Source organism: Oncorhynchus tshawytscha, linkage group LG33 (assembly GCF_018296145.1).
Source record: "Oncorhynchus tshawytscha isolate Ot180627B linkage group LG33, Otsh_v2.0, whole genome shotgun sequence".
NCBI lineage: Eukaryota > Metazoa > Chordata > Actinopteri > Salmoniformes > Salmonidae > Oncorhynchus > Oncorhynchus tshawytscha.
In genome coordinates this window covers 13,376,415-13,403,720 of record NC_056461.1, presented here as the reverse complement: position 1 = coordinate 13,403,720, position 27,306 = coordinate 13,376,415, and the positions used below count along the sequence as shown (strand labels likewise).

The 27,306-nt window shown below is 42.7% G+C and overlaps 1 protein-coding gene across 4 annotated transcripts; it reads left to right on the top strand.

The window, feature by feature from the left end:
- Positions 1–380: 380 nt before the first annotated feature.
- il15ra (interleukin 15 receptor subunit alpha) lies at positions 381–23,583 on the top strand. 4 transcript variants are annotated; one of them, XM_024372886.2, is made up of 8 exons: positions 381–628; positions 6,603–6,794; positions 6,972–7,001; positions 11,108–11,218; positions 11,322–11,510; positions 22,724–22,765; positions 22,888–22,960; positions 23,053–23,583. In XM_024372886.2, the coding sequence occupies exons 1-8, from the start codon at positions 562–564 to the stop codon at positions 23,114–23,116; spliced, it is 768 nt and encodes a 255-aa protein (XP_024228654.1). In that variant the 5' UTR covers positions 381–561; the 3' UTR covers positions 23,117–23,583. The 4 variants fall into 4 exon arrangements, with proteins under 4 accessions (XP_024228654.1, XP_024228655.1, XP_024228656.1 ...); XM_024372887.2 differs by lacking the exon at positions 6,972–7,001; XM_024372888.2 differs by lacking the exon at positions 11,108–11,218.
- Positions 23,584–27,306: the final 3,723 nt, after the last annotated feature.

The following is a 27,306-nucleotide window of genomic DNA, read 5'->3' as shown; positions in this document are numbered from 1 at the left end:
CAAACCAACACAAGCCATGTCTAGCATTCAAAGGGTAGGTGTTCAAATCCCATCATGGACAACTTTGGCATTTTATCTAATTATCAGCTTTGCAACTACTCAATACTTTTTAGCTACTTCGGCATTACTTAGCATGTTAGCTAACCCCAACTCCTAACTAGGTTTTTAATTTATTATCATTTTTATTTAACCTTTATTTAACTGATAACGTTAGTGACCTAGCTATACAAAATGGATGGAAATCCACAAATCAATACATACCATAGGAAACGTAACATATCATACTCATTTATATTAATATTAATATTGAAGATTTACATTTACTATGTTACGTCTACCCCTGAGTCCAGGTTGTAATAGTAGCCGTCAATGATTGAGAATGAAAGTGAAAGTGCCAAAGTGGGAGCTACACATGTAACGTGGATGAAAGGTTTGCGGCGTTAACACAGACCATATCAAACGTTCGGAGTGGCATATTATTTTCCTGTGACTTAGTTCATCATCAAAGAGACTTGAAAGTGAGTCCTTTATTTAAACATTGGAATAGCAGGCTCCAGGGTCATGCGGCTGCGTCTCCTTTCCCTCCTTCTTATCGTCAAAGTGTGTCGACTCAATACTGTCAGTCCAGGTCAGTACATTTTGTCTGTTACAATTATGTATAGTAAGGGATAAACGTCGTCCCTTTGCGAATTATTTTCCCAATGTATTTTACAGAACGGCGTTGTTTCTCCCGCTTATAGTACAGTTGCCAAAGAAATCACACATTTACAGGTATAATATATATTTTTTACGTATAATTTAAAAAAAATAAACGAATGCATACTTTTTCATATTTTGGTTGCTAGTTCGATATTTATCCTCATATAAGTAGGTTTGCTAGCAGCAAAACGATTTATCTAGCTAAATAAGCGATCCAGTCGTTCGTTCGATTAGTTCGTTCTTTATGTTCGTTTGCCGTGCTCAGTGACAACGTTCGTATCCCTTGCTCGCTGCTAGCTAGTCAACTAGCTACGGCTACAAAATAACACCACATTTTATTCGGTTTTGTTTATAAACGCGGTTTATACCACACGTACCAAATAAAACAATACTATAAGCACACATTTACCGTTAGAAATAACATTTAACCAAATGCTAGTTTAAAATAAATCGGAGATAATTTTTTTCTTCTTTAAATAAAAAACGTGTGTGTGTGTGTGCTTGTGGTTGGTGGCTGCCATCTGCATAGAGTGAACAACACTCTTAAAATATGTTATCTAGAACCTAAAAGGGTTCTTTGGCAGTTCCCATAGGATAACCATTTATAGAACCCTTCTTGGTTCCAGGTAGAACACCTTTTGGTTCCCTCTAGCGAAAGGGTTCTACATGGAACCATGACATAGACTGACCAGGTGAAAGCTATGATCCCTTATTGATATCCACTTCCATCAGTGTAGGTGAAGGGGAGGAGACGGGTTAAAGAATGATTTTTAAGCCTTGAGTCAATTGAGACATGGATTGTGTATTTTGTGCCATTCAGATTAGGGGTATACTTGTACATCAAGAGGCTTCATGCTACAGAAACAGAAGATTCGATGCCTGGGACTTGTTATGAATAAAAGCCTTTACAGACAGATTGGTATAAGATATATGCTTGTTGACAAGATGATAGGGATTCACTGAAGGGAAATATTGACCAACAGAGCATCTTTGAGTAGTGGTCTTCATGGACACCTCAAAAACAAACTAGGGGTTTATATGTTTTGAGCTTCTGTGTTGTATATTCAAATCAAATGTATTTATATAGCCCTTCGTACATCAGCTGATATCTCAAAGTGCTGTACAGAAACCCAGCCTAAAACCCCAAACAGCAAGCAATGCAGGTGTAGAAGCACAGTGGCTAGGAAAACTCCATAGAAAGGTCAAAACCTAGGAAGAAACCTAAAGAGGAACCAGGCTATGAGGGGTGGCCAGTCCTCTTCTGACTGTGCCGGGTGGAGATTATAACAGAACATGGCCAAGATGTTCAAATGTTCATAAATGACCAGCATGGTCAAATAATAATAATCACAGTAGTTGTCGAGGGTGCAGCAAGTCAGCACCTCAGGAGTAAATGTCAGTTGGCTTTTCATAGCCGATCATTAAGAGTATTTCTACCACTCCTGCTGTCTCTAGAGAGTTGAAAACAGCAGGTCTGGGACAGGTAGCACATCCGGTGAACAGGTCAAATTCCATAGCCGCAGCCAGAACAGTTGAAACTGGAGCAGCAGCATGGCCAGGTGGACTGGGGACAGCAAGGAATCATCATGCCAGGTAGTCCTGAGGCATGGTCCTAGACAGGAAGATGGCAACCCAGACAGGAAGATCACGTCAGTGACTCAACCCACTCAAGTGACGCACCCCTCCTAGGGACGGCATGAAAGAGCACCAACCATTTTCTGATTACATATCCCTCCCATTAGGTTTTTCCGCTCTGGTGGATTGAGCCACATTGTGGTTAACATTGTGGCACTACTTAGGTGCCGTTCCCTCCCCACTCAGACCATTCCCAGACAGTCCTAGCACAATTATTGATTGAAAAATAGCAGTAAAACCTTGAAATCAGCCCTTGCCTTAACAGGAAGCCAGTATAGGGAGGCTAGCACTGGAGTAATATGATCAAATTGTTTGGTTCTAGTCAGGAAAGGGCTGTTTTAGCCCATTGGGATGCAGGGGTTGAACACAATTTGGCAGTGGACACTATTTGACATGACAGGAACCTGCCACATCTGTGGGCCAACCAAATGAAGGCTCTTTTAAAGGCTCTCAGAAATGTAATAGTTAAACATATTCACACCCATTGTCTTGCTTATATTGTCCTTAAAACACTACTGAAGCGTATCTTTCCTCTCCTACTATGTTTTCTACTAACCTTCCAGAGAGACCTGGGCTGAGGTCCAAACACTTAAAAGACACACCCTATCCCCTCAGCCCTCAAATTAAGTGGACACTTCTGATGACGAATCATGAAGTTTGACGAGTATACACTGACAGGGCAAGGGGCGAGGGAGGTAGGAATTATTTTTAATTGGCTGGAAATTTGTCACTCGTTCATCCCGCGATGATTGTGTTTTCATCCACCAGGTACTTTATATGCACAACAGTCAATTGAGTGCATGTCTACTTGTATTAAATAATTATTAATATATGCCTACTGTATGATAGCTAGCAAATTAATTTGCTAACTAACGTTAGCCTGCCTAGCTTCTGAAGAAGGAAAAAAATGTATTTCTCAAAAGATAACCAAACAAAAACATTTACGAGACGTATTTGTCCAGTCATGTGCATTAGTAGCACACTTTCTAACTTATTTGCATTCGTTTTTACTTACACTTGTATGTTGATTTCTCCATTGATGTTGTTTTTAAGTTTTCACAGACTTTTCTTAGCAGATGTACAATGGTCGCGAATTGAATTTTGGGGTGTTTCAGGCCCTGGAGTGAACATAATTGTACACTCGCAAAGCCGACTAAAAACGAGGGCTGAGGGGCTTACGTTGCAAACTTCCCTTGCTTGGCTAATTATTTGGACCCGTCCTCCAAGATGGCAACGGGGATTCCCCCAAGGGCATAAGGTGAGGATACAGTAAGTGGAAGGGCATAAGGCAAGGGTACAGTAAGTGGACGAGGATGTGTCTTTTAAGTGTTTGGAAGGCAGCCCATGAGTAATAGCAAACTTTGTTAAAGGCCTAGTGCAGTCAAAATTAGTACTTTTTTATTATGTATTATATTATGCTACAACTGAAGAAACTAACACTGTAAAAGTGATTTTGTTTATGTGATAATGTGAAATGATAATAGTTGCTAGTTGAAAATACAATCCACAAAATCTTCACAGGACGTTCTAATCAGCAAATGTTACATGGATGGAGTTTAGGCTTGCCTGGTGACATTACCAGATGGTATGTTAGTTGACCAATAACAGCTCATTTTCTGATTACATATCCCTCCCATTAGGTCCCTCCGCTCTGGTGGATTGAGCCACGTTGTGGTTAACATTGTGGCACTACTTAGGTGCCCTTCCCTCCCCACTCAGACCATTCCCAGACAGTCCTAGCACAATTATTGATTGAAAAATAGCAGTAAAACCTTGAAATCAGCCCTTGCCTTAACAGAAAGCCAGTGTAGGGAGGCTAGCACTGGAGTAATATGATCAAATTGTTTGGTTCTAGTCAGGATTCTAGCAGCCGTATTTAGCACGAACTGAAGTTTATTTAGTGCTTTATCCAGGTAGCCGGAAAGTAGAGCATTGCAGTAGTCTAACCTAGAAGTAACAAAAGCATGGATACATTTTTCTGCATCCTTTTTGGACAGAAAGTTACTCATATTGGGATGTAAACTCAGACTCCATTTCAACTCAATATCTGACACAGTACAGGTGTCTTCTTCAATTTGCGTCAATAACCATATGTGTGTGAGGTGTATACATTTGATACCATGAAGATTTTTAAGACTACCAAAAAACACCATGTGTGACCCTGTTTTAGCCCATTGGGATGCAGGGGTTGAACACAATTTGGCAGTGGACACTATTTGACATGACAGGAACCTGCCACATCTGTGGGCCAACCAAAGGAAGGCTCTTTTAAAGGCTCTCAGAAATGTAATAGTTAAACATATTCACACCCATTGTCTTGCTTATATTGCCCTTAAAACACTACTGAAGCGTATCTTTCCTCTCCTACTATGTTTTCTACTAACCATCCAGAGAGACCTGGGTTGAGGTCCAAACACTTAAAAGACACACCCTATCCCCTCAGCCCTCAAATTAAGTGGACACTTCTGATGACGAATCATGAAGTTTGACGAGTATACACTGACAGGGCGAGGGAGGTAGGAATGATTTTTAATTGGCTGGAAATTTGTCACTCGTTCATCCCGCGATGATTGTGTTTTCATCCACCAGGTACTTTATATGCACAACAGTCAATTGAGTGCATGTCTACTTGTATTAAATCATTATTAATATATGCCTACTGTATGATAGCTAGCAAATTAATTTGCTAACTAACGTTAGCCTGCCTAGCTTCTGAAGAAGGAAAAAAATGTATTTCTCAAAAGATAACCAAACAAAAACATATTTACTTTTACGAGACGTATTTGTGCAGTCATGTGCATTAGTAGCACACTTTCTACCTTATTTGCATTCGTTTTTACTTACACTTGTATGTTGATTTCTCCATTGATGTTGTTTTTAAGTTTTCACAGACTTTTCTTAGCAGATGTACAATGGTCGCGAATTGAATTATGCGGGGTTTCAGGCCCTGGAGTGAACATAATTGTACACTCGCAAAGCCGACTAAAAACGAGGGCTGAGGGGCTTACGTTGCAAACTTCACTTGCTTGGCTAATTATTTGGACCCACCCTCCAAGATGGCAACGGGGATTCCCCCAAGTGCATAAGGTGAGGATACAGTAAGTGGAAGGGCATAAGGCAAGGGTACAGTAAGTGGATGAGGGTGTGTCTTTTAAGTGTTTGGAAGGCAGCCCATGAGTAATAGCAAACATTGTTAAAGGCCTAGTGCAGTCAAAATTAGTACTTTTTTTATTATGTATTATATTATGCTACAACTGAAGAAACTAACACTGTAAAAGTGATTTTGTTTATGTGATAATGTGAAATGATAATAGTTGCTAGTTGAAAATACAATCCACAAAATCTTCACAGGACGTTCTAATCAGCAAATGTTACATGGATGGAGTTTAGGCTTGCCTGGTGACATTACCAGATGGTATGTTAGTTGACCAATAACAGCTCATTTTCTGATTACATATCCCTCCCATTAGGTCCCTCCGCTCTGGTGGATTGAGCCACATTGTGGTTAACATTGTGGCACTACTTAGGTGCCCTTCCCTCCCCACTCAGACCACTCCCAGACAGTCCTAGCACAATTATTGATTGAAAAATAGTTTATTTTGGACAATTTGAGTGGACAACTATTACAGTAGGTACTTAATTGTTAAACAGAATAATATGATAACATATGCAATGGGGCTTTAAAATGCAGAATTTGTTTATTTATTTTATTTAACCTTTATTTAACCAGGTAGGCTAGTTGAGAACAAGTTCTCATTTACAACTGCGACCTGGCCAAGATAAAGCATAGCAGTGTGAACAGACAACACAGAGTTACACATGGAGTAAACAATGAACCAGTCAATAACACAGTAGAAAAAAAGAGTATATACACATTGTGTGCAAAAGGCATGAGGAGGTAGGTGAATAATTACAATTTTGCAGATTAACACGAGTGATAAATGATCAGATGGTCATTTGCAGGTAGAGATACTGGTGTGCAAAAGAGCAGAAAAGTAAATAAATAAAAACAGTATGGGGATGAGGTAGGTAAATTGGGTGGGCTATTTACCGATGGACTATGTACAGCTGCAGCGATCGGTTAGCTGCTCAGATAGCAGATGTTTAAAGCTGGTGAGGGAGATAAAAGTCTCCATGCATTTCCCCCCAAGACAAAATTGGTCCCCCAAAATGTTCAAATCGTGACTGCAACCACTGAGGCTTTGGTTCCACCCCAGTATTATGGGAACACACCTTATTTACTTAGTCACCTTCTCATCACCCCTCAGACGTGTGCCCACCCCTGTCTCATTGGAAGCTCACCAAGCCCCTGAACACGAGGGATAGTTATCAAGAAAACGAATCTCTGCGCTACCAGTGTGTGGATGGCTATGTGAGGAAGGCGGGAACCTCCAATCTCATCAAGTGCAAACGGATTGGTCAGGTTCTTCAGTGGACACTCCCAACACTGATATGCATACGTAAGTAGACGCTCCTATGACACATTGAGACAGACAAGCCACACCTATAAGATCAGGTATTCCAACTATAGACTATATCTGTAATGCATATAATTTACATATAAAGAGCAGGTATGAGACTAGATATTTGGAACAAACGTGTGTATTGTCTGGCTGATTCTCACATGCTTATTCCAGCTGACCCATCCATTCCAACTACGATAGAACGTGAGTATTGCCTGTCTGCATGCCTGCCTGCCTGTCTCTGCCAGAGAGAGAAAGAGAGATTTAGGAATGTTGTTAATAAATGCCAAAGCCTGATGGCAGGAAATGGTTGTAGGGGGTTTCATGTCAGGGGAGATCAATAAGATTAAAGCCAGCAGCCAGCAAATCAAACTTCATTTGCCACATACGCCGAATACAACAAGTGTAGACTTTACCGTGAAATGCTTACTTACAAGCCCTTAACAAACAGTTCAAGAAGAATAAATTATTTACCAAGTAGGCAAACAAAAGAAGTAATAGTTAAAAGTAACACAATAAGAATAATCTGTACATGTAGGTGGGGGCGAAATGTCTATGCATAGGTAACAAACAAACAGCGAGTAGCAGCAGTGTACAAGGGGGGTGGGGGGGTCAATGTAAATTGTCCGGTGGCGATTTTTATGAATTGTTCAGCCGTCTAATGGCTTGGGGGTAGAAGCTGTTTAGGAGACTTTTGGTCCTAGACTTGGCACCCCGGTACCGCTTGCCGTGCGGTAGCAGAGAAAACAGTCTTGGGTGACTGGAGTCTCTGACAATTTTATGGACTTTCCTCTGACACCACCTATTATATTGGTCCTGGATGGCAGGAAGCTTGGCCCCAGTGACGTACTGGGCCATTCTCACTACCCTTTGTAGCGCCATACCAGGCGGTGATGCAACCGGTCAGGATGCTCTCGATGGTGCAGCTGTAGAACCTTTTGAGGATCTGGGGGCCCATGCCAAATCTTGTCTCCTGTGGGGCAAAAGGTTTTGTCGTGGCCTCTTCATGACTGTCTTGGTATGTTTGGACCATGATAGTTTGTTGGTGATGTGGGCACTTTTCCATCTAGACTTACTCCCACAACTGGGTCTCACCAGTGTTTTATGTTAATGCTCTAGTGCTATTATTGTGTTTTCATCAGGAGTTCGTCACTAATGACTTGTGGCGAGCATAATCCACAAACTCGGCATCATTCAAGATTGTTGCTTTTGTGAGAAGGTGTTAAAGTTCACAGTTAGCCACTTATGTAAATGACAGCTGAAAAGTACCCATAGCCTTGCCTTGGCTCCAAGTCAGAGCACGTCCACCGGAGCCATGGCCCAGTGAGACACTTCCCCATACAGGGGAAAAAGAAAAGAGCCTTTTGGGCCTGAGCCTGAGCCTTTTGGGTAAAACACTGGGGTAAATTGTCAGTAGAGAGAGAGAGAATCATTATCTCTGATATCTGGGAAATGAGCCAATCGGTCAGCTGCACAACATTTCCATAATGTTACTGTATGGTTTGAACATAAGGCAGTTAAAAAAATAAAGAAGTACAAGTTTGAAAGTACTATGGAAAGCAAATGGAAAGTACCATAGGGGAGTGGGTGTATATTTCTTTTAATACCAGACTAAAAATAACTGACTGCCGTCAACATATCCTCTCTCCTTTCCACTTCTTGTGATTCAGCACCACTACTTTCACATTCTCCTAACCTTTTGGGTACATGATCTGTGTGATACAGTATATGGAAAGATACATTGTATGGAACGTTCTGTACATTGCCAATGGACCTAAGGCAGCGTTTCCCAAATTTGGTCCTCAGGAGCCCAAGGGTTGCACGTTTTGGTTTTTGCCCTAACACTACACAGCTGATTCAACACGTGAGGATTAGTTGATTATTTGAATCAGCTGTGTAGTGCTAGGGAAAAACCAAAATGTGCACCCCCTTGGTTTGGGAAACGCTGACCTAAGGGAAAGGGTCCACTGACATTGATCAGACTGTTTATCAACCGTCTGAGTACACGATGTGATTCTCTCTGTGATTTGAGCGGTTTCTGTGTCCAACCCCACACTGTGTGCAGGTGTTTGTTTGACTTGGGCTGGGACCTACGGTGCCTTCAGAAAGTATTCGCACCCTTCGACTTTTTCCACATTTAGTTCTGTTACAAAGTGGAATTACAATGGATTTAATTGTCAACAGTCATACAAGGGTTTTCTGTATTTTTTACTTCATTGTAGAATAATAGTGAAGACATACAACTATGAAATAACACATATGGAATCATGTAGTAACCAAAGAAGGGTTTTAGATTTTAGATTCTTCAAAGTAGCCACCCTTTGCTTTGATGACAGCTTTGCACACTCTTTGCATTCTCTCAACCAGCTTCACCTGGAATGTAGTCTTGCAGGAGTTCCCACATATGCTGAGCACTTGCTGGCTGCTTTTCCTTCACTCTGCCGTCCAACTCATCCCAAACCATTGCAATTGGGTTGAGGTCAGGTGATTGTGGGTGCCAGGTCATCTGAATCAGCACTACACCATTCTCCTTCTTGGTCAAATAGCCCTTACACAGCCGGGGGTGTATTTTGGGTCATTGTCCTGTTGAAAAACATGTGATACTCCCACTAAGTGCAAACCAGATGGGATGGTGTATCACTGCAGAATGCTGTGGTAGCCATGCTGGTTAAGTGTGCCTTGAATTCTAAATCAATCACTGACAGTGTCACAAGCAAAGCACACCCACACCATCACACCTCCTCCATGCTTCACGAGGTGAACAAACACATGCAGAGATCATCCGTTCACCTACTCTGCGTCTGACAAAGACACGGCAGTTGGAACCAAAATCTCAAATTTGGACTCATCAGGCCGAAGGACAGATTTCCACCGGTCTAATGCCCATTGCTCGTGTTTCTTGGCCCAAGCAAGTCTCTAATTATTATTGGTGTCCTTTAGTAATGGTTTCTTTGCAGCAATTCGACCATGAAGGCCTGATTCACGCAGTCTCCTCTGAACAGTTGATGTTGAGATGTATCCGTTACTTGAACTCTGAAGCATTTATTTGGGCTCTATTGGACTTGCAACAGATGTAACTCTGGGTCTTCCTTTCCTGTGGCAGTCTTCATGAGAGCCAGTTTCATCATAGCACTTGATGGTTTTTGCAACTGCACTTGAAGAAACTTTCAAAGTTCTTGACATTTTCCGCGTTGACTGACCTTCATGTCTTAAAGTAACGGTGGACTGTCATTTCTCTTTGCTTATTTGAGCTGTTCTTGCCATAATATGGACTTGGTCTTTTACCAACTAGGGCTCTCTTTTGTATACCAACCCTACCTTCTCACAACACAACTGATTGTCTCAAATGCATTAAGGAGGAAAGAAATTCCACAAATTAACTTTTAACAAGGCACACCTCCTGAAGCTGGTTGAGAAAATGCCAAAAGTGTGCAAAGCTGTCATCAAGGCAAAAGGTGACAACTTTGAAGAATCTCAAATATAAAACATATTTTGATTTGTTTAACACTTTTTTGGTTACTACATGATTCCATATTTATTATTTAAACGTTTGTCTTCACTATTATTCTACAACGTAGAAAATAGTAAAAAAGAAAGAAAAACCCTTGAATGAGTAGGTGTGTCCAAACTTTTGACTGGTACTCTATATTTCCACACTAATACTGTGAAAATTATGATAATACCCTTTTAGTGTAGGAGCTGTTTGAAAATCCTGTCTGAAATTTCAGCCTGTTTTGGAGGGATGGCGTTTTGGCCTGCCTGGTGACATCACCATGCAGTAAATTAGTTAATAGACCAATTAGAAAGACAGTTCTAAACCTCTGCTAATAACAGCTAATTTTCTGTTTCCCCCTTCTGACTCAGACCACTCCAAGACAGTCCTAGCAAAATTGTTGTTATTTTTTATTTTTTTTAACCAATTCTCAGTAAGTTACTTAATTGTTACCCAGAAATGATTTGATATTAAGCTAAACAGCTGCATTAGAACTTTTAAACACTATTATTGCACACAGGGTGAGTCCATGCAACTTATGTGACTTGTTAAGCAACGTTCAAGACATTTTAGCTTTTCGTTTTAAATGAACTTGTAAACATTTCTAAAAACATAATTCCACTTTGATATTATGGGGTATGGTGTGTAGGTCATTGACACAAAAGCTCAATTCAATCAATGTTAAATTCAGGCTGTAACACAACAAAATGTGGAAGAATTTGAGGGGTATGAATACTCTCTGAAGGCACTTTAAGTCCCTGTCCTGGTTGTATTGATTTCCTGTGACAGGCCTCTTTCATCCTCTCTCCCCCAACAGCTTCAACAACCCACAAGACAACTCAATTTCCTACAACGCACCTCTCAGTGCCCACAGAGAGAGTTAGCCCAAGACCAACCACTCTCAGTTCACTTTTATCTCAAACACTGCGTATGTCCCTCCCAATTTTCATCAATTGCTGCCTTGCTTCTATGAGGTATAATTGGACAGGTCAGTTAAAACTGTTACTCTGACCTTTTCCCTCTAACCCTAGATTCGGTCACAGAGACCCAAGAGGTCATTACTACGGTTACAGTGACAACCACCATCATCAGTGACATCACATCAGTGCCAGTGGATAAGTCCAGTGCGGTGACCTCTGTCTCCACGAAGACTGTTTCTCCATCAGAGAGTTACTGTTTCCCCAACAGAACCCCAACCCCCAGTGAGGATCCAGGTGGCGGTGAGGAGACTTGTCCCAGAGTGTATCACTCTACTAAATAGTACAGATAGATCCTTAAATAAATGCAAGAAAAATATATGTTGGGTAATGGTCCATTCTGGTGTACTGTTCTTTGTTGTTCATGCTAGACCAGGGGTTCCCAAAACTCTTTGGCCCACGACCCCATTTTGATATCTGAAAATTCTCATTGCCCCAACCATGTAAAACAAATGTTATTCAAATGTAATTAACAGCCAATGTTACTTTTTTATTTCGGGCTATGACAGTCAATTGCAAATTAGTCTGACAATTTATCTTTTCTCAACAACACTAATGAGATGGGTGTGCTAGATGCATGTAGTGTCGGAGCTTCTCAAAATCAGGGGCGTGGTCGACAGTGCGCACCTCATCTCTGCTGTCACATCCAACCTCGATCTGTATTTGGTTTTAATGCAGACGAGAGCACGGAATCCAGCTTCACACAGATATGAGCTGGCGAAGGGTGGCATGAGCTTTATGATGCGTTCAAGACAACTGAGAACTCGGAAAAGTACCCGGTCAAATAATGACGTCAGTAATCTTCAGGTTGGAAAGTCGGAGCTCTAGAAAGAGGCTTGAGTTCCAGAGTTGGAATTCCGAGTTGGATGACCGTTCAAAACTATTTTTCCCAGTCAGAGATCGTTCTTTTCAGAGTTCCCAGTTGTCTTAAACGCACTGAAGTCATAAGTCTGAGATTTCCGAGTTCCCATTTGTTTTGAACGCACAGAGGAAGACGGAAGGGTATTCCCCTTGAGTCAGGAACCAATACTCCTCCATGGTGACCCCTGAATGCTTTCGGTCACATGACACCTCAATCACCTGTTCAATTTCACTTACCGGCATGTCAACTGATCCAGGATCACAGTCAAATGGATTGGGAAGTAGGTCCGAAAGTGCACTTCAAAGCGTTGAAGGTGAGCAGTCATCACTCATGTGAGACACTTACTGATGCTGTTTTCTGTTTAGAAAAATGCACCGCCGAGGGAAGGGTGCATGGTTGGTTTTTGAAAGACTCTCTCCAATAAGAAGTCTTTCCTCTGAATTCACTGATTCATTCAGTCATCTGTAGAATGTTTTTTTTATTTACCCACCCAGCATGCTTGTGTTCAGTTCATTCAGTCTCCCAAATGTATCTGTTACGAATTGAACTTTAATTAAATGAGTTGACTCTTCACATGGGATGATTTTACTGAACAACAAAAGAAAGGGAATATTGAATGATCCCCAATCTCCCAAAAATGTTTTCAACATACATCGGTAAAATGATAGTCTAGAAACTAAAGCTTTGGTTGTCTTCCTCTCAGGCTTCCATGTCTTCTCCCTGGACCTCCTCAATGTCCACCTCTTGAACATCAGACTCTGAGGCCTCATCTTCACTGTCACTTTCCAACCTTGTTGAGGATGGGTTGTTGTCAGGTTCAAAAAGCCAAACATTTTCCCGGATGGCCACCAAATTTTCAACCCTTGTATTGGTCAGCATGTTGCGTGCTTTGGTGTGTGTGTTCCCAAACAAGGACCAGTTGCGCTCTGAGGCGGCTGATGTTGGTGGGATTTGGAGATGATGGAGGCAACCGGGGAAAGAGCCTCAGATCCACAAAGTCCCTTCGACCAGGTGGCTAATGAGATATGTTGGCACGACTGCCATATTGCATATCCATCTCAAAGCCCTTGCTTGGAAGTGTACTTCGCCAGACTGCCAAGAACCTTGCCCTCATCCAGGCCAAGGTGGCAAGACACAGTAGTGATGACATAGGCCTTGTTGATCTCTGCACCAGACAGAATGCTCTTGCAAGCATACTTGGGACCCAACATGCATGCTGCGGCGTGTATGGGCTTCAGGCAGAAGTCTTCATGCTTTTTGATGTATTTCAGAACTGCAGTTTCCTCTGCTTGGAGCAACAGTGAAGTGGGCAGGCCAGTACGGATTTCTTCTCTTACATCTGCAAGCAGAGTCTGAACATCAGACAGGATGGCATTGTCTCCCTCAATCCGTGCAATGGCTACTGCTATAGGTTTCAGGCTGCTTACCACGCTCTCCCAAAATACATCATCCAGGAAGATCCTCTTGCTGGGGCTGTCCATATTGGCAGACTGTGATATGGCCATTTCTTGGAGAGACTCCTTCCCCTCCAGGAGACTGTCAAACATGATGACAACACCACCCCAACAGGTGCTGCTGGGCAGCTTCAATGTGGTGCTCTTATTCTTCTCGTATTGCTTGATGAGGTAGATTGCTGCTATAACTTGATGACCCTTCACATACCTAACCATTTCCTTGGCTCTCTTATAGAGTGTTTCCATTGTTTTCAGTGCCTTGAGGAGCAGATTCAATGCATGAGCAGCACAGCCAATGGGTGTGATGTGAGGGTAGGACTCCTCCACTTTAGACCAAGCAGCCTTCATGTTCGCAGCATTGTCTGTCACCAGTGCAAATACCTTCTGTGTGGTCCAAGGCCATTGATGACTTCCTTCAGCTCATCTGCAATGTAGAGACCGGTGTGTCCGTTGTCTCCTTGTGTCTGTGCTCGTGTAGAATACTGGTTGAGGGGTGGAGATGATGTAGTTAATTATTCCTTGCCCACGAACATTTGACCACCCATCAGAGATGATTGCAATACAGTCTGCTTTCTCTATGATTTGCTTGACCTTCACTTGAACTCTGTTGAACTCTGCATCCAGCAAATGGGTAGATAAAGCATGTCTGGTTTGAGGGGTGTATGCTGGGCGAAGAACATTCAGAAATCTCTTCCAATACACGTTGCCTGTAAGCATCAAATCAAAATCAAATCAAATCAAATTTTATTTGTCACATACACATGGTTAGCAGATGTTAATGCGAGTGTAGCGAAATGCTTGTGCTTCTAGTTCCGACAATGCAGTAATAACGAACAAGTAATCTAACTAACAATTCCAAAAAAACTACTGTCTTATACACAGTGTAAGGGGATAAAGAATATGTACATAAGGATATATGAATGAGTGATGGTACAGAGCAGCATAGGCAAGATACAGTAGATGATATCGAGTACAGTATATACATATGAGATAAGTATGTAAACCAAGTGGCATAGTTAAAGTGGCTAGTGAAACATGTATTACATAAGGATGCAGTCGATGATATAGAGTACAGTATCAATGTATGCATATGAGATGAACAATGTAGGGTAAGTAACATTATATAAGGTAGCATTGTTTAAAGTGGCTAGTGATATATTTACATCATTTCCCATCAATTCCCATGATTAAAGTGGCTGGAGTAGAGTCAGTGTCATTGACAGTGTGTTGGCAGTAGCCACTCAATGTTAGTGGTGGCTGTTTAACAGTCTGATGGCCTTGAGATAGAAGCTGTTTTTCAGTCTCTCGGTCCCAGCTTTGATGCACCTGTACTGACCTCGCCTTCTGGATGACAGCGGGGTGAACAGGCAGTGGCTCGGGTGGTTGATGTCCTTGATGATCTTTATGGCCTTCCTGTAGCATCGGGTGGTGTAGGTGTCCAGGAGGGCAGGTAGTTTGCCCCCGGTGATGCGTTGTGCAGACCTCACTACCCTCTGGAGAGCCTTACGGTTGAGGGCGGTGGAGTTGCCATACCAGGCGGTGATACAGCCCGCCAGGATGCTCTCGATTGTGCATCTGTAGAAGTTTGTGAGTGCTTTTGGTGACAAGCCAAATTTCTTCAGCCTCCTGAGGTTGAAGAGGCGCTACTGCGCCTTCCTCACGATGCTGTCTGTATGAGTGGACCAATTCAGTTTGTCTGTGATGTGTATGCCGAGGAACTTAAAACTTGCTACCCTCTCCACTACTGTTCCATCGATGTGGATGGGGGGGTGTTCCCTCTGCTGTTTCCTGAAGTCCACAATCATCTCCTTAGTTTTGTTGACGTTGAGTGTGAGGTTATTTTCCTGACACCACACTCCGAGGGCCCTCACCTCCTCCCTGTAGGCCGTCTCGTCGTTGTTGGTAATCAAGCCTACCACTGTTGTGTCGTCCGCAAACTTGATGATTGAGTTGGAGGCATGCGTGGCCACGCAGTCGTGGGTGAACAGGGAGTACAGGAGAGGGCTCAGAACGCACCCTTGTGGGGCCCCAGTGTTGAGGATCAGCGGGGAGGAGATGTTGTTGCCTACCCTCACCACCTGGGGGCGGCCCGTCAGGAAGTCCAGTACCCAGTTGCACAGGGCGGGGTCGAGACCCAGGGTCTCGAGCTTGATGACGAGCTTGGAGGGTACTATGGTGTTGAATGCCGAGCTGTAGTCGATGAACAGCATTCTCACATAGGTATTCCTCTTGTCCAGATGGGTTAGGGCAGTGTGCAGTGTGGTTGAGATTGCATCGTCTGTGGACCTATTTGGGCGGTAAGCAAATTGGAGTGGGTCAAGGGTGTCAGGTAGAGTGGAGGTGATATGGTCCTTGACTAGTCTCTCAAAGCACTTCATGATGATGGATGTGAGTGCTACGGGGCGGTAGTCGTTTAGCTCAGTTACCTTAGCTTTCTTGGGAACAGGAACAATGGTGGCCCTCTTGAAGCATGTGGGAACAGCAGACTGGTATAGGGATTGATTGAATATGTCCGTAAACACACCGGCCAGCTGGTCTGTGCATGCTCTGAGGGCGCGGTTGGGGATGCCGTCTGGGCCTGCAGCCTTGCGAGGGTTAACACGTTTAAATGTCTTACTCACTTCGGCTGCAGTGAAGGAGAGACCACATGTTTTCGTTGCAGACCGTGTCAGTGGCACTGTATTGTCCTCAAAGCGGGCAAAAAAGTTATTTAGTCTGCCTGGGAGCAAGACATCCTGGTCCGTGACTGGGCTGGGTTTCTTCCTGTAGTCCGTGATTGACTGTAGACCCTGCCACATGCCTCTTGTGTCTGAGCCGTTGAATTGAGATTCTACTTTGTCTCTGTACTGGCGCTTAGCTTGTTTGATAGCCTTGCGGAGGGAATAGCTGCACTGTTTGTATTCAGTCATGTTACCAGACACAATGCCCTGATTAAAAGCAGTGGTTCGTGCCTTCAGTTTCACACGAATGCTGCCATCAATCCACGGTTTCTGGTTAGGGAATGTTTTAATCGTTGCTATGGGAACGACATCTTCAACGCACGTTCTAATGAACTCGCACACCGTATCAGCGTATTCGTCAATGTTGTTGTCTGACGCAATACGAAACATCTCCCAGTCCACGTGATGGAAGCAGTCTTGGAGTGTGGAGTCAGCTTGGTCGGACCAGCGTTGGACAGACCTCAGCGTGGGAGCTTCTTGTTTTAGTTTCTGTCTGTAGGCAGGGATCAACAAAATGGAGTCGTGGTCAGCTTTTCCGAAAGGGGGCGGGGCAGGGCCTTATATGCGTCGCGGAAGTTAGAGTAACAATGATCCAGGGTCTTTCCACCCCTGGTTGCGCAATCGATATGCTGATAAAATTTAGGGAGTCTTGTTTTCAGATTAACCTTGTTAAAATCCCCAGCTACAATGAATGCAGCCTCCGGATAAATCGTTTCCAGTTTGCAGAGAGTTAAATAAAGTTCGTTCAGAGCCATCGATGTGTCTGCTTGGGGGATATATACGGCTGTGATTATAATCGAAGAGAATTCTCTTGGTAGATAATGCGGTCTACATTTGATTGTGAGGAATTCTAAATCAGGTGAACAGAAGGATTTGAGTTCCTGTATGTTTCTTTCATCACACCATGTCACGTTGGCCATAAGGCATACGCCCCCGCCCCTCTTCTTACCAGAAAGATGTTTGTTTCTGTCGGCGCGATGCGTGGAGAAACCCGCTGGCTGCACCGCTTCAGATTGCGTCTCTCCAGTTAGCCATGTTTCCGTGAAGCAGAGAACGTTACAGTCTCTGATGTCCCTCTGGAATGCTACCCTTGCTCGGATTTCATCAACCTTGTTGTCAAGAGACTGGACATTGGCAAGAAGAATGCTAGGGAGTGGTGCACGATGTGCCCGTCTCCGGAGTCTGACCAGAAGACCGCTTCGTTTCCCTCTTTTTCTGAGTCGTTTTTTTTTTGGTCGCTGCATGTGATCCACTCCGTTACACTGGTTGTAAGGCAGAACACAGGATCTGCATCGCGAAAAACATATTCTTGGTCGTACTGATGGTGAGTTGACGCTGATCTTATATTCAGTAGTTCTTCTCGGCTGTATGTAATGAAACCTAAGATGACCTGGGGTACTAGTGTAAGAAATAACACGTAAAAAAACAAAAAACTGCATAGTTTCCTAGGAACGCGAAGCGAGGCGGCCATCTCTGTCGGTACAGTACAACAGAGGTGAATCAGTTGCATACACAGCTCGAGCAAGACATTCATCAGCATTTCTCTGAGTATGTTCCTCCATTGAGTCAACAAAAACTTCTGATTCCAGGAAGACCATGAGCTGTTGCTATCGATAAGCTGTCTGATTCATCATTTTCACCTCGACTAGAAGTAGAGGGACTTTTGTCAGAGGTTGCTTGTTGTGAGCGCTCAGGGAACTTTATGCACTTGGCCAGATGACTCTGTATCTTTGTTGCATTCTTCACATATGATTTGGCACAGTATTTGAAAATGTACACAGCTTTTCCTTCTACATTAGCTGCAGTGAAATGTCTCCACACATCAGATAGTGCCCGTGGCATTTTCCTATAAAAAGATTAGAAGAATATATATATATATATATATATATATATATATATATATTTTAAACAAATACAATTCCATGTACAGATAAATAGTTAAGCAGTTAGATTAAACAACTCTTTTGTAAGATAAATGTTTTAAAATGAAATATGTATGGAAAACGGTGAATTAACACTCCTCAGTTAGCAGACTCAAGTAAGCTAAAACCCACATGGTAGCAAAAACTAACTAGCAGAAATTGTTAACAAGTTAGAAATGATTTAAACACACTTTGCTGTCGGCTACTATTTACTTTACATAAGTTAACAAAAAAATCAGGTACAGTGGGGCAAAAAAGTATTTAGTCAGCCACCAATTGTGCAAGTTCTCCCACTTAAAAAGATGAGAGGCCTGTAATTTTCATAATTTCCCACTCCACTTCAACTATGACAGACAAAATGAGAAAAAAATCCAGAAAATCACATTGTATGATTTTTTTATTTATTTATTTGCAAATCATAGTGGAAAATAAGTATTTGGTCACCTACAAACAAGCAAGATTAGTGGCTCTCACAGACCTGTAACTTCTTCTTTAAGAGGCTCCTCTGTCCTCCACTCATTACCTGTATTAATGCCACCTGTTTGAACTTGTTATCAGTATAAAAGACACCTGTCCACAACCTCAAACAGTCACACTCCAAACTCCACTATGGCCAAGACCAAAGAGCTGTCAAAGGACACCAGAAACAAAATTGTAGACCTGCACCGGGCTGGGAAGACTGAATCTGCAATAGGTAAGCAGCTTGGTTTGAAGAAATCAACTGTGGGAGCAATTATTAGGAAATGGAAGACATAGAAGACCACTGATAATATCCCTCGATCTGGGGCTCCACGCAAGATCTCACCCCTTGGGGTCAAAATGATCACAAGAACGGTGAGCAAACATCCCAGAACCACACGGGGGGACCTAGTGAATGACCTGCAGAGAGCTGGGACCAAAGTAACAAAGCCTACCATCTGTAACACACTACGCAGCCAGGGACTCAAATCCTGCAGTGCCAGACGTGTCCCCCTGCTTAAGCCAGTACATGTCCAGGCCCGACTGAAGTTTGCTAGAGAGCATTTGGATGATCCAGAAGAAGATTGTGAGAATGTCATATGGTCAGATAAAACCAAAAATATAACTTTTTGGTCAAAACTCAACTCGTCGTGTTTGGAGGACAAAGAATGCTGAGTTTCATCTAAAGAACACCATACCTACTGTGAAGCATGGGGGTGGAAACATCATGCTTTGGGCTGTTTTTCTGCAAAGGGACCAGGACGACTGATCTGTGTAAAGGAAAGAATGAATGGGGCCATGTATCGTGAGATTTTGAGTGAAAACCTCCTTCCACACGTAAGCTTATTAAATATCAGTGATACTGTCAAGAGCAGTGTGCGGTTTCCTTTTTCCTTAATCAAAACTTACCAGAAAGTATGTAGTCCTTGGCTCAGACAGTGTAGTAGGGTGGGCTCAATAGCATCTCATGAGTGTGCAAGATCTTGCGAATCAGCTGTACATGTGATGGAAGAATGCATTGTGCATGCAGAGGGTAGCAATTCCATTGAATTGTGGATAGTTTAACCAGTTATTGGCTTCATTGATGACTTCATCCCCACAGTGACTGTACGTACATACCCCAACCAGAAGCCATGGATTACAGGCAGCATCCGTACTGAGCTAAAGGCTAGAGCTGCCACTTTCAAGGAGCGGGACTCTAATCCGGAAGCTTATAAGAAATCCCGCTATGCCCTCCGACGAACCATCAAACAGGCAAAGCATCAATACAGGACTAAGATCGAATCGTACTATACCGGCTCTGACACTCGTCATGTGGCAGGGCTTGCAAATCATTAGACTTACACGGGGAAGAACAGCCGAGAGCTGCCCAGTGACACGAGTCTACCAGACAAGCTATACTACTTCTATGCTCGCTTCGAGGCAAATAACACTGAAACATGCATGAGAGCACCAGCTGTTCCGGAAGACTGTGTGATCATGCTCTCCACAGCCGATGTGAGTAAGACCTTTAAACAGATCAACATTCACAAGGCCGCAGGGCCAGATGGATTACCAGGACGTGTACTGCGAGCATGCGCTGACCAACTGGCAATTGTCTTCACTAACATTTTCAACCTCTCCCTGTCTGAGTCTGTAATACCAACATGTTTTAAGCAGACCACCATAGTCCCTGTGCCCAAGAACACTAAGGTAACCTGCCTAAATGACTACCAACCCGTAGCACTCACATCTGTAGCCATGAAGTGCCTTGAAAGGCTGGCCATGGCTCACATCAACACCATCATCCCAGAAACCCTAGACCCACTCCAATTTGCATACCGCCAACAGATCCACAGATGATGCAATCTCTATTGCACTCCACACTGCCCTTTCCCATCTGGACAAAAAGAACACCTACGTGAGAATGCTATTCATTCACTACAGCTCAGCGTTCAACACCATAGTGCCTGCAAAGCTCATCAATAAGCTAAAGACCCTGGGACTAAAAACCTCCCTCTGCAACTGGATCCTGGACTTCCTGATGGGCCGCCCCCAGGTGGTAAGGGTAAGTAACAACACATCCCCCACGCTGATCCTCAACACAGGAGCCCCCCAGGGGTGTGTGCTCAGTCACCTACTGTACTCCTTGTTCACTCATGACTGCACGGTCAGGCATGACTCCAACACCATCATTGAATTTGACGATGACACAACAGCCTGATCACCGACAATGACGAGACAGCTTATAGTGAGCAGGTCAGAGACCTGGCCGTGTGGTGCCAGAACAACAACCTCTCCCTCAATGTCATCAGGACAAAGGAGATGATTGTGGACTACAGGAAAAAGAGGGCCGAGCACGCCCCCATTCTCATCGACAGGTCTGCAGTGGAGCAGGTTGAGAGCTTCAAGTTCCTTGGTGTTCACATCACCAAAAAACTAACATGGTCCATGCACACCAAGACAGTTGTGAAGAGGGCACAACAAAACCTATTCCCCCTCAAGAGACTGAAAAGATTTGGCATAGGTCCTCAGATCCTCAAAGTTCTACAGCTGCACCATCGAAAGCATCCTGACTGGTTGCATCACTGCCTGTTATGGCAACTGCTCCGCCTCCGACCGCAAGGCACTACAGAGGGTAGTGCGAACGGCCCAGTACATTACTGGGGCCAAGCTTCTTGCCTTGCATGACCTCTATATCAGGTGGTATCAGAGGAAGGCCCTAATCACCCTAGTCATAGACTGTTCTCTGTTACTGCATGGCAAGCTGTACCGGAGTGCCAAGTCTAGGTCCAAGAGACTTCTAAAAAGCCTCTACTCCCAAGCCATAAGACTCCTGAACATCTAGTCAAATGGCTACCTATTATTTGCAGTGCCCCCCCCCACCCTCTTTACACCACTGCTACTCTCTGTTGTCATCTATGCATAGTCACTTTGATAACTCTATAACGGGTGCCCCCGCACATTGACCCTGTATCAGTACCCTTCTGTATATAGACTCACTATTGTTATTTCACTGCTGCTCTTTAATTACTTGTTACTTTTATCTCTTATTCTTATCTGTATTTTATAAAACTGCACTGTTGGTTAGGGGCTCGTAAGTAAGCATTTCACTGAACATTCGGCGTGTGTGACAAATAAAATTTGATTAGATATTTGATTTGAATATCCCCTGTGCCGTTTCATGCTCAGGAATCGTGAGACAGAATATTATGTCCGACATGTATAGCGAACAAAAGTCAATGCATGGGCACCTCTGCCCTCACAGCTAACGCTCATTGGAGATCATGTGAGTTTTTGAGTCTTTTAGTCAGTTTCCTCTTGATTGCTAGCAATCACATAAATTATATAGGTAGCCTAGTGGTTAGAGCGTTGAGCCAGTAACCGAAAGGTTGCAAGATCGAATCCCCGAGCTGACATGGTAAAAATCTGTCGTTCTGCCCCCGAACAAAGCAGTTAACCCAATTTTCCTAGGCCGTCATTGTAAATAAGAATTTGTTCTTAACTGACTTGCCTAGTTAAATATATATCTGACAAAGGTATTGATGTGAGCTTCTTTGCCGGTGCCTCCCCACACATTGAACATTTTCCCGCGACCCCATTTTTATATCCGGTGACCCCACTTAGGATCGCGACCCCTAGCTTTGGAACCACTGTGCTAGACAATGCTAGTCTTTAGAGAAATCTGCCTGTGTTCCTCTGCCAGCTGGCTTCACTCCCACTGATCTCCCCTGGCATGGCCATGCTAACTACACACTTACAACAACCATTTCCTGGCATCATTCTTTTTTTTGTTTTTTTTACCTTTATTTAACCAGGCAAGTCAGTTAAGAACAAATTCTTATTTTCAATGACGGCCTAGGAACAGTGGGTTAACTGCCTGTTCAGGGGCAGAACAACAGATTTGTACCTTGTCAGCTTGGGGGTTTGAACTTGCAACCTTCCGGTTACTAGTCCAACACTCTAACCACCAGGCCACCCTGCCGCCCCTTTGACCATTATTACCACACTCATGAATCTCTCAAGACTTTTAATTACTTATGCAGTCTCTCTTTCTCAGATGAAAGCACTGGGAAGAGTTCTGCTACAGCCATATATGCGGGTGAGTAGGCTACCACACAGAGATTACAGGGAGGGAGAGAATGAGTATAACAGGAAGTAAGTCTGAGTCCTTTCTCCTGATGGTTTTGTTTCTCTCTTGTTCCCATTGAATGGAAATCCTAGGTGTAGGTGGTGTGATAGTAACCATCTTGCTGGTTGCAGTGTTTGGAGTACTAATGTTTTGGAGAAGGAAACGGTAAGATTGGCTGGTCAACCAGTGTTTCTTGTGGGAAGGGGGTCTTATTACGTCTCTGTTGAATTCCAAACACTTTCTCTCCCTTATGGCAGGATGCAGCGGTTTGCTCTTTCGCCAACACCAGACGAAATTATGCAAATGAATGTTGTGACATGAGCCACACTCCTTAGTGCCCTGACGGACAACCAGCAGCCACTTAGAAAAGACAAAGGTGCATCAGTCTGATGGTGGGGGAACAATGACCTTGGATTGGATAAGAACTGGACCAAAAATTACAGTGGCTTGGACCTGAGTGTCCTCGCGTGGAAAATTAAAATAACAAAAGCACCACCCAAATTGATTAATTTAAGACATATTGATTTATTTAATTGATTAATTAATATCCTTAAACTGGCAAAGATTCTAACTAATCACAACAGCCCAAAATCCATGGGATTACTTTCTCACTGAATTCACAAAAGGTATGTGATAAACATGCAACTTTGGAGAACAGTGAATGTTAGGCCCGACTAACCGGTGCCTGTATATAGCCTTGCTACTGTATATAGCCTCGCTACTGTATATAGCCTCACTACTGTTATTATTCACTGTATTTTTACTGTTGTTTTTTATTTCCTTACTTACTCCCAGTTAGATAGCAAATGTTCCTTTTTTCCAAAAATATTATTTTTGTAGGCGAAATAGCTCCATTTGTTCTTCACGTTTTGAGCTGAAATTGCAGTCACGCCCGAAAAATATTCCAAATTAGCTCCATAATATCGACAGAAACAAAACGTTGTTTATAATCAAATTAGCTGTTTTTCAAAAACCTATTAGATAATATATCCATCGGGACAATTAGTTTTTCAGTAGGACCGATTGGAGTAATGGCTACCTCTGTATTTTACACGAGAATCTCTCTGGCAGCATCAGGTGACCACTTGCGCAATGTAGCCGCTTACGGGTATTCTTCAACATAAATGCGTAAAACTACGTCACAATGCTGTAGACACCTTCAGGAATACGGAGAAAGAGTCATCTGGTTGATAGCCCATTCACTGATCAATAGGGACTCATTGGAACGCAGCACTTTCAAAACATGGGGCACTTCCGGATTGGATTTTTCTCAGGCTTTCGCCTGCAACATCAGTTCTGTTATACTCACAGACAATATTTTTACAGTTTTGGAAACGTTAGAGTGTTTTCTATCCTAAGCTGTCAATTATATGCATATTGAAGCATCTTGTCCTGACAAAATATCCCGTTTACTAAGGGAACGTTTTTTTTTTTTTTTCAAAAAATGAAAATACTGCCCCCTAGTCACAACAGGTTATTAAGGGCCTTCACCTTCCCTGGGTTAGCTCTAACTTAATACAGTTGTTCAGAGAAAGGGGTATAAAGCCTGGGCAAAGTACAGTAGAAAAAATGGTCACCAAAGATCCAACTGATTTGGAGTCCTATAGAAAAGTATGAAACACTGGTAAAACTAAAGCTAGAAAAGCCTCCTATATGGATAGTCTTACAAAAAAATTAAAACAAAAATCCACAGCAGTTCTGAAAATACACAAATTACCTTTGAAATAATCTGGCTTTAGACCCAACCATTCTACCACCTACCGCGTTATTGAAATTTACTAATGATTTATATTCTTAATCTGACCAAGGCCAACTAACTGGTGCCATCATTGATTTAGTTGGGAATTCTATTTTACTAGCAAAACGTTAACATTGGTTTCACTAACAGATCACTAAACTGGTTCCATGCATATTTTAGCATTAGAAAACAACGTGTTTTCATAGACGGACACAAATCACAACTTCTTGGACTCAGTAGAGGAGTACACCAATCTCTATAGTCATAAATGAATTGCCTCTAATTTGTCAGGATACACAAGATCACTTATACGCTGATGATGCATGGCAGTATACATCCAGTTCAAATAATTTACAGATACAAGCAACTCCAAAATGATTTGAACACTTTACAAAAATGGTTTCTAGCAAATAATTTGGTTTTAAATCAAACAAAGTCCTTTATCATACTGTGTTATTGACTTGTTTATTGTTTACTCCATGTGTAATTCTGTGTTGTTGTCTGTTCACCCTGCTATGCTTTATCTTGGCCAGGTCGCAGTTGTAAATGAGAACTTGTTCTCAACTAGCCTACCTGGTTAAATAAAGGTGAAATGAAATAAAAAATGCTGTTTGGTATGACACAGAATGAACTCCAATAGCTGGAAATTTCAAAATTCATTGAAGTGATGGAACAATGCTTGAAAGTGTTGATTGTTTGTTTGAAATATCTGGGTTTGAGGATAGATTCTAAATTATCTTTTGGAAAGCATATTGATTATATTAGAAAACAATTGACTACAGTGCATTCGGAAAGTATTCAGACCCCTTAATTTTTTCCACATTTTGTTAGCCTTATTCTAAAATCGTTTAAAATAATTGTTTTCCCTAATCAAATGAGGCAAAAATAGGTTTTTAGACATTTTTGCAAATGTATTACCAATAAAGAACTGAAATATCACATTTACATACTGTAAGTATTCAGACCCTTTACTCAGTACTTTGATGAAGCACCTTTGGCGGTGATTACAGCCTCGAGTCTTCTTGGGTACGACGCTACAAGCTTGGCAGAACTGTATTTGGGGAGTTTCTCCCATTCTTCTCTGGAGATCCTCTCAACCTCTGTCAGGTTGGATGGGGAGCGTCGCTGCACAGCTATTTCCAGGTCTCTCCAGAGATGTTAGATCGGGTTCAAGTCTGGGCTCTGGCTGAGCCACTCAAGGATATTCAGAGACTTGTCCTGTAGCATCTCCTGTGTTATCTTGGCTGTGTGCTTAGGGTCATTGGCCTATTGGAAGGTGAACCTTCATCCCAGTCTGAGATTCTGGGCGCTCTGGAGCAGGTTTTCATCAAGGATCTCTGTTATTTGCGAACGTTCATCTTTCCCTCGATCCTAACTAGTGTTCCAGTCCCTGCCGCTGAAAAACATCCCCACAGCATGATGCTGCCACCACCATGTTTCACAGTAGGGATGGTATTGGCCAGGTGATGAGCGGTACCTGGTTTCCTCCAGATGTGACGCTTGGCATTTAGGCCAAAGAGTTCAATCTTGGTTTCATCAGACCAGAGAATCTTGTTTCCCATGGTCTGAGAGTCCTTTAGGTGCCTTTTGGCAAACTCCAAGCAGGCTGTCATGTGCCTATACTGAGGAGTGGCTCCCGTCTGGCCACTCTACCATAAAGGCCTGATTGGTGGAGTGCTGCAGAGATGGTTGTCCTGGAATGTTCTCCCAATCTCCACAGAGGAACTCTGGAGCTCTTTCAGAGTGACCATTGGGTTCTTGGTCACCTGCCTGACCAAGGACCTTCTCTCCCGATTGCTCAGTTTGGCTGGGGGACCATCTCTAGTAAGAGTCTTGGTGGTTCCAAACTTCTTCCATTTAAGAATGATGAGGGCCACTGTGTTCTTGGGGACCTTCAATGCTGCAGACATGTTTTGGTACCCTTCCCCAGATTTGTGCAGACACAATCCTGTCTCTGAGCTCTGCGAACAATTCCTTCGCCCTCATGGCTTGGTTTTTGCTCTGACATGCACTGTCAAATGTGGGACCTTATATAGACAGGTGTGTTCCTTTTACAAATCATGTCCAAACAATAGCCCTTATGCACATTCCATGATCGAACGTTCTAAACACACTTCCTATCAGTGTGGCAATTTCCGGTCAGTCTAGTTGTTATCGACGATATAACGTTACTACCACTATGTCGCAGTTTTTTACTAGGTGTCTTCAGGACTTGCCTCAAATTAATATTCATGATGTACATCGAATTGTTAAATCAGCCCCCGAGACTCCAGCTAGCAAGAATGAAAAGGGGTTCAAGATGTATATAGGAAGCTACATAAACAACTATGAAGGTGAGTACCAAGTCAGTGACAGATATTACGTTAGCTAGCTACAATCATTAGCTAGCTAATTAAACTATTAACTGTAGCTAGCTAGTTACTTCGTAAAATGATGTACACTCAATTGCTCCAAGATGGCATAGCAGTCAGATGTCTTTTGTCCTTGTCGTGTCCCATATATATATATATATATATATATATATATATATATATATATATATATATATATATATATATATATATATATATATATATATATATATATATATATATATATATATATTATATATATATTTATTTACAACTTTCCTCGCATACATTTTATATATATTTTCCATAAACTCATCTTCAAAACACTCTCCTGCAACCCGCCACACCAATTTAATTTAAATCCGTAATCCTCCATAGAAGCTAGCCAGAAGCTAGCCTGAAGCTAACCAGAAGCTAGATAG

Excerpts from the sequence above, each read along its gene's own strand:
- il15ra (XM_024372886.2), top strand. The coding sequence starts at position 562 with ATGCGGCTGCGTCTCCTTTCCCTCCTTCTTATCGTCAAAGTGTGTCGA. Across the intron at positions 22,766-22,887 it reads TGCTACAGCCATATATGCGG|GTGTAGGTGGTGTGATAGTA; the intron begins GTGAGTAGGCTA and ends TGGAAATCCTAG. Across the intron at positions 22,961-23,052 it reads ATGTTTTGGAGAAGGAAACG|GATGCAGCGGTTTGCTCTTT; the intron begins GTAAGATTGGCT and ends CCCTTATGGCAG.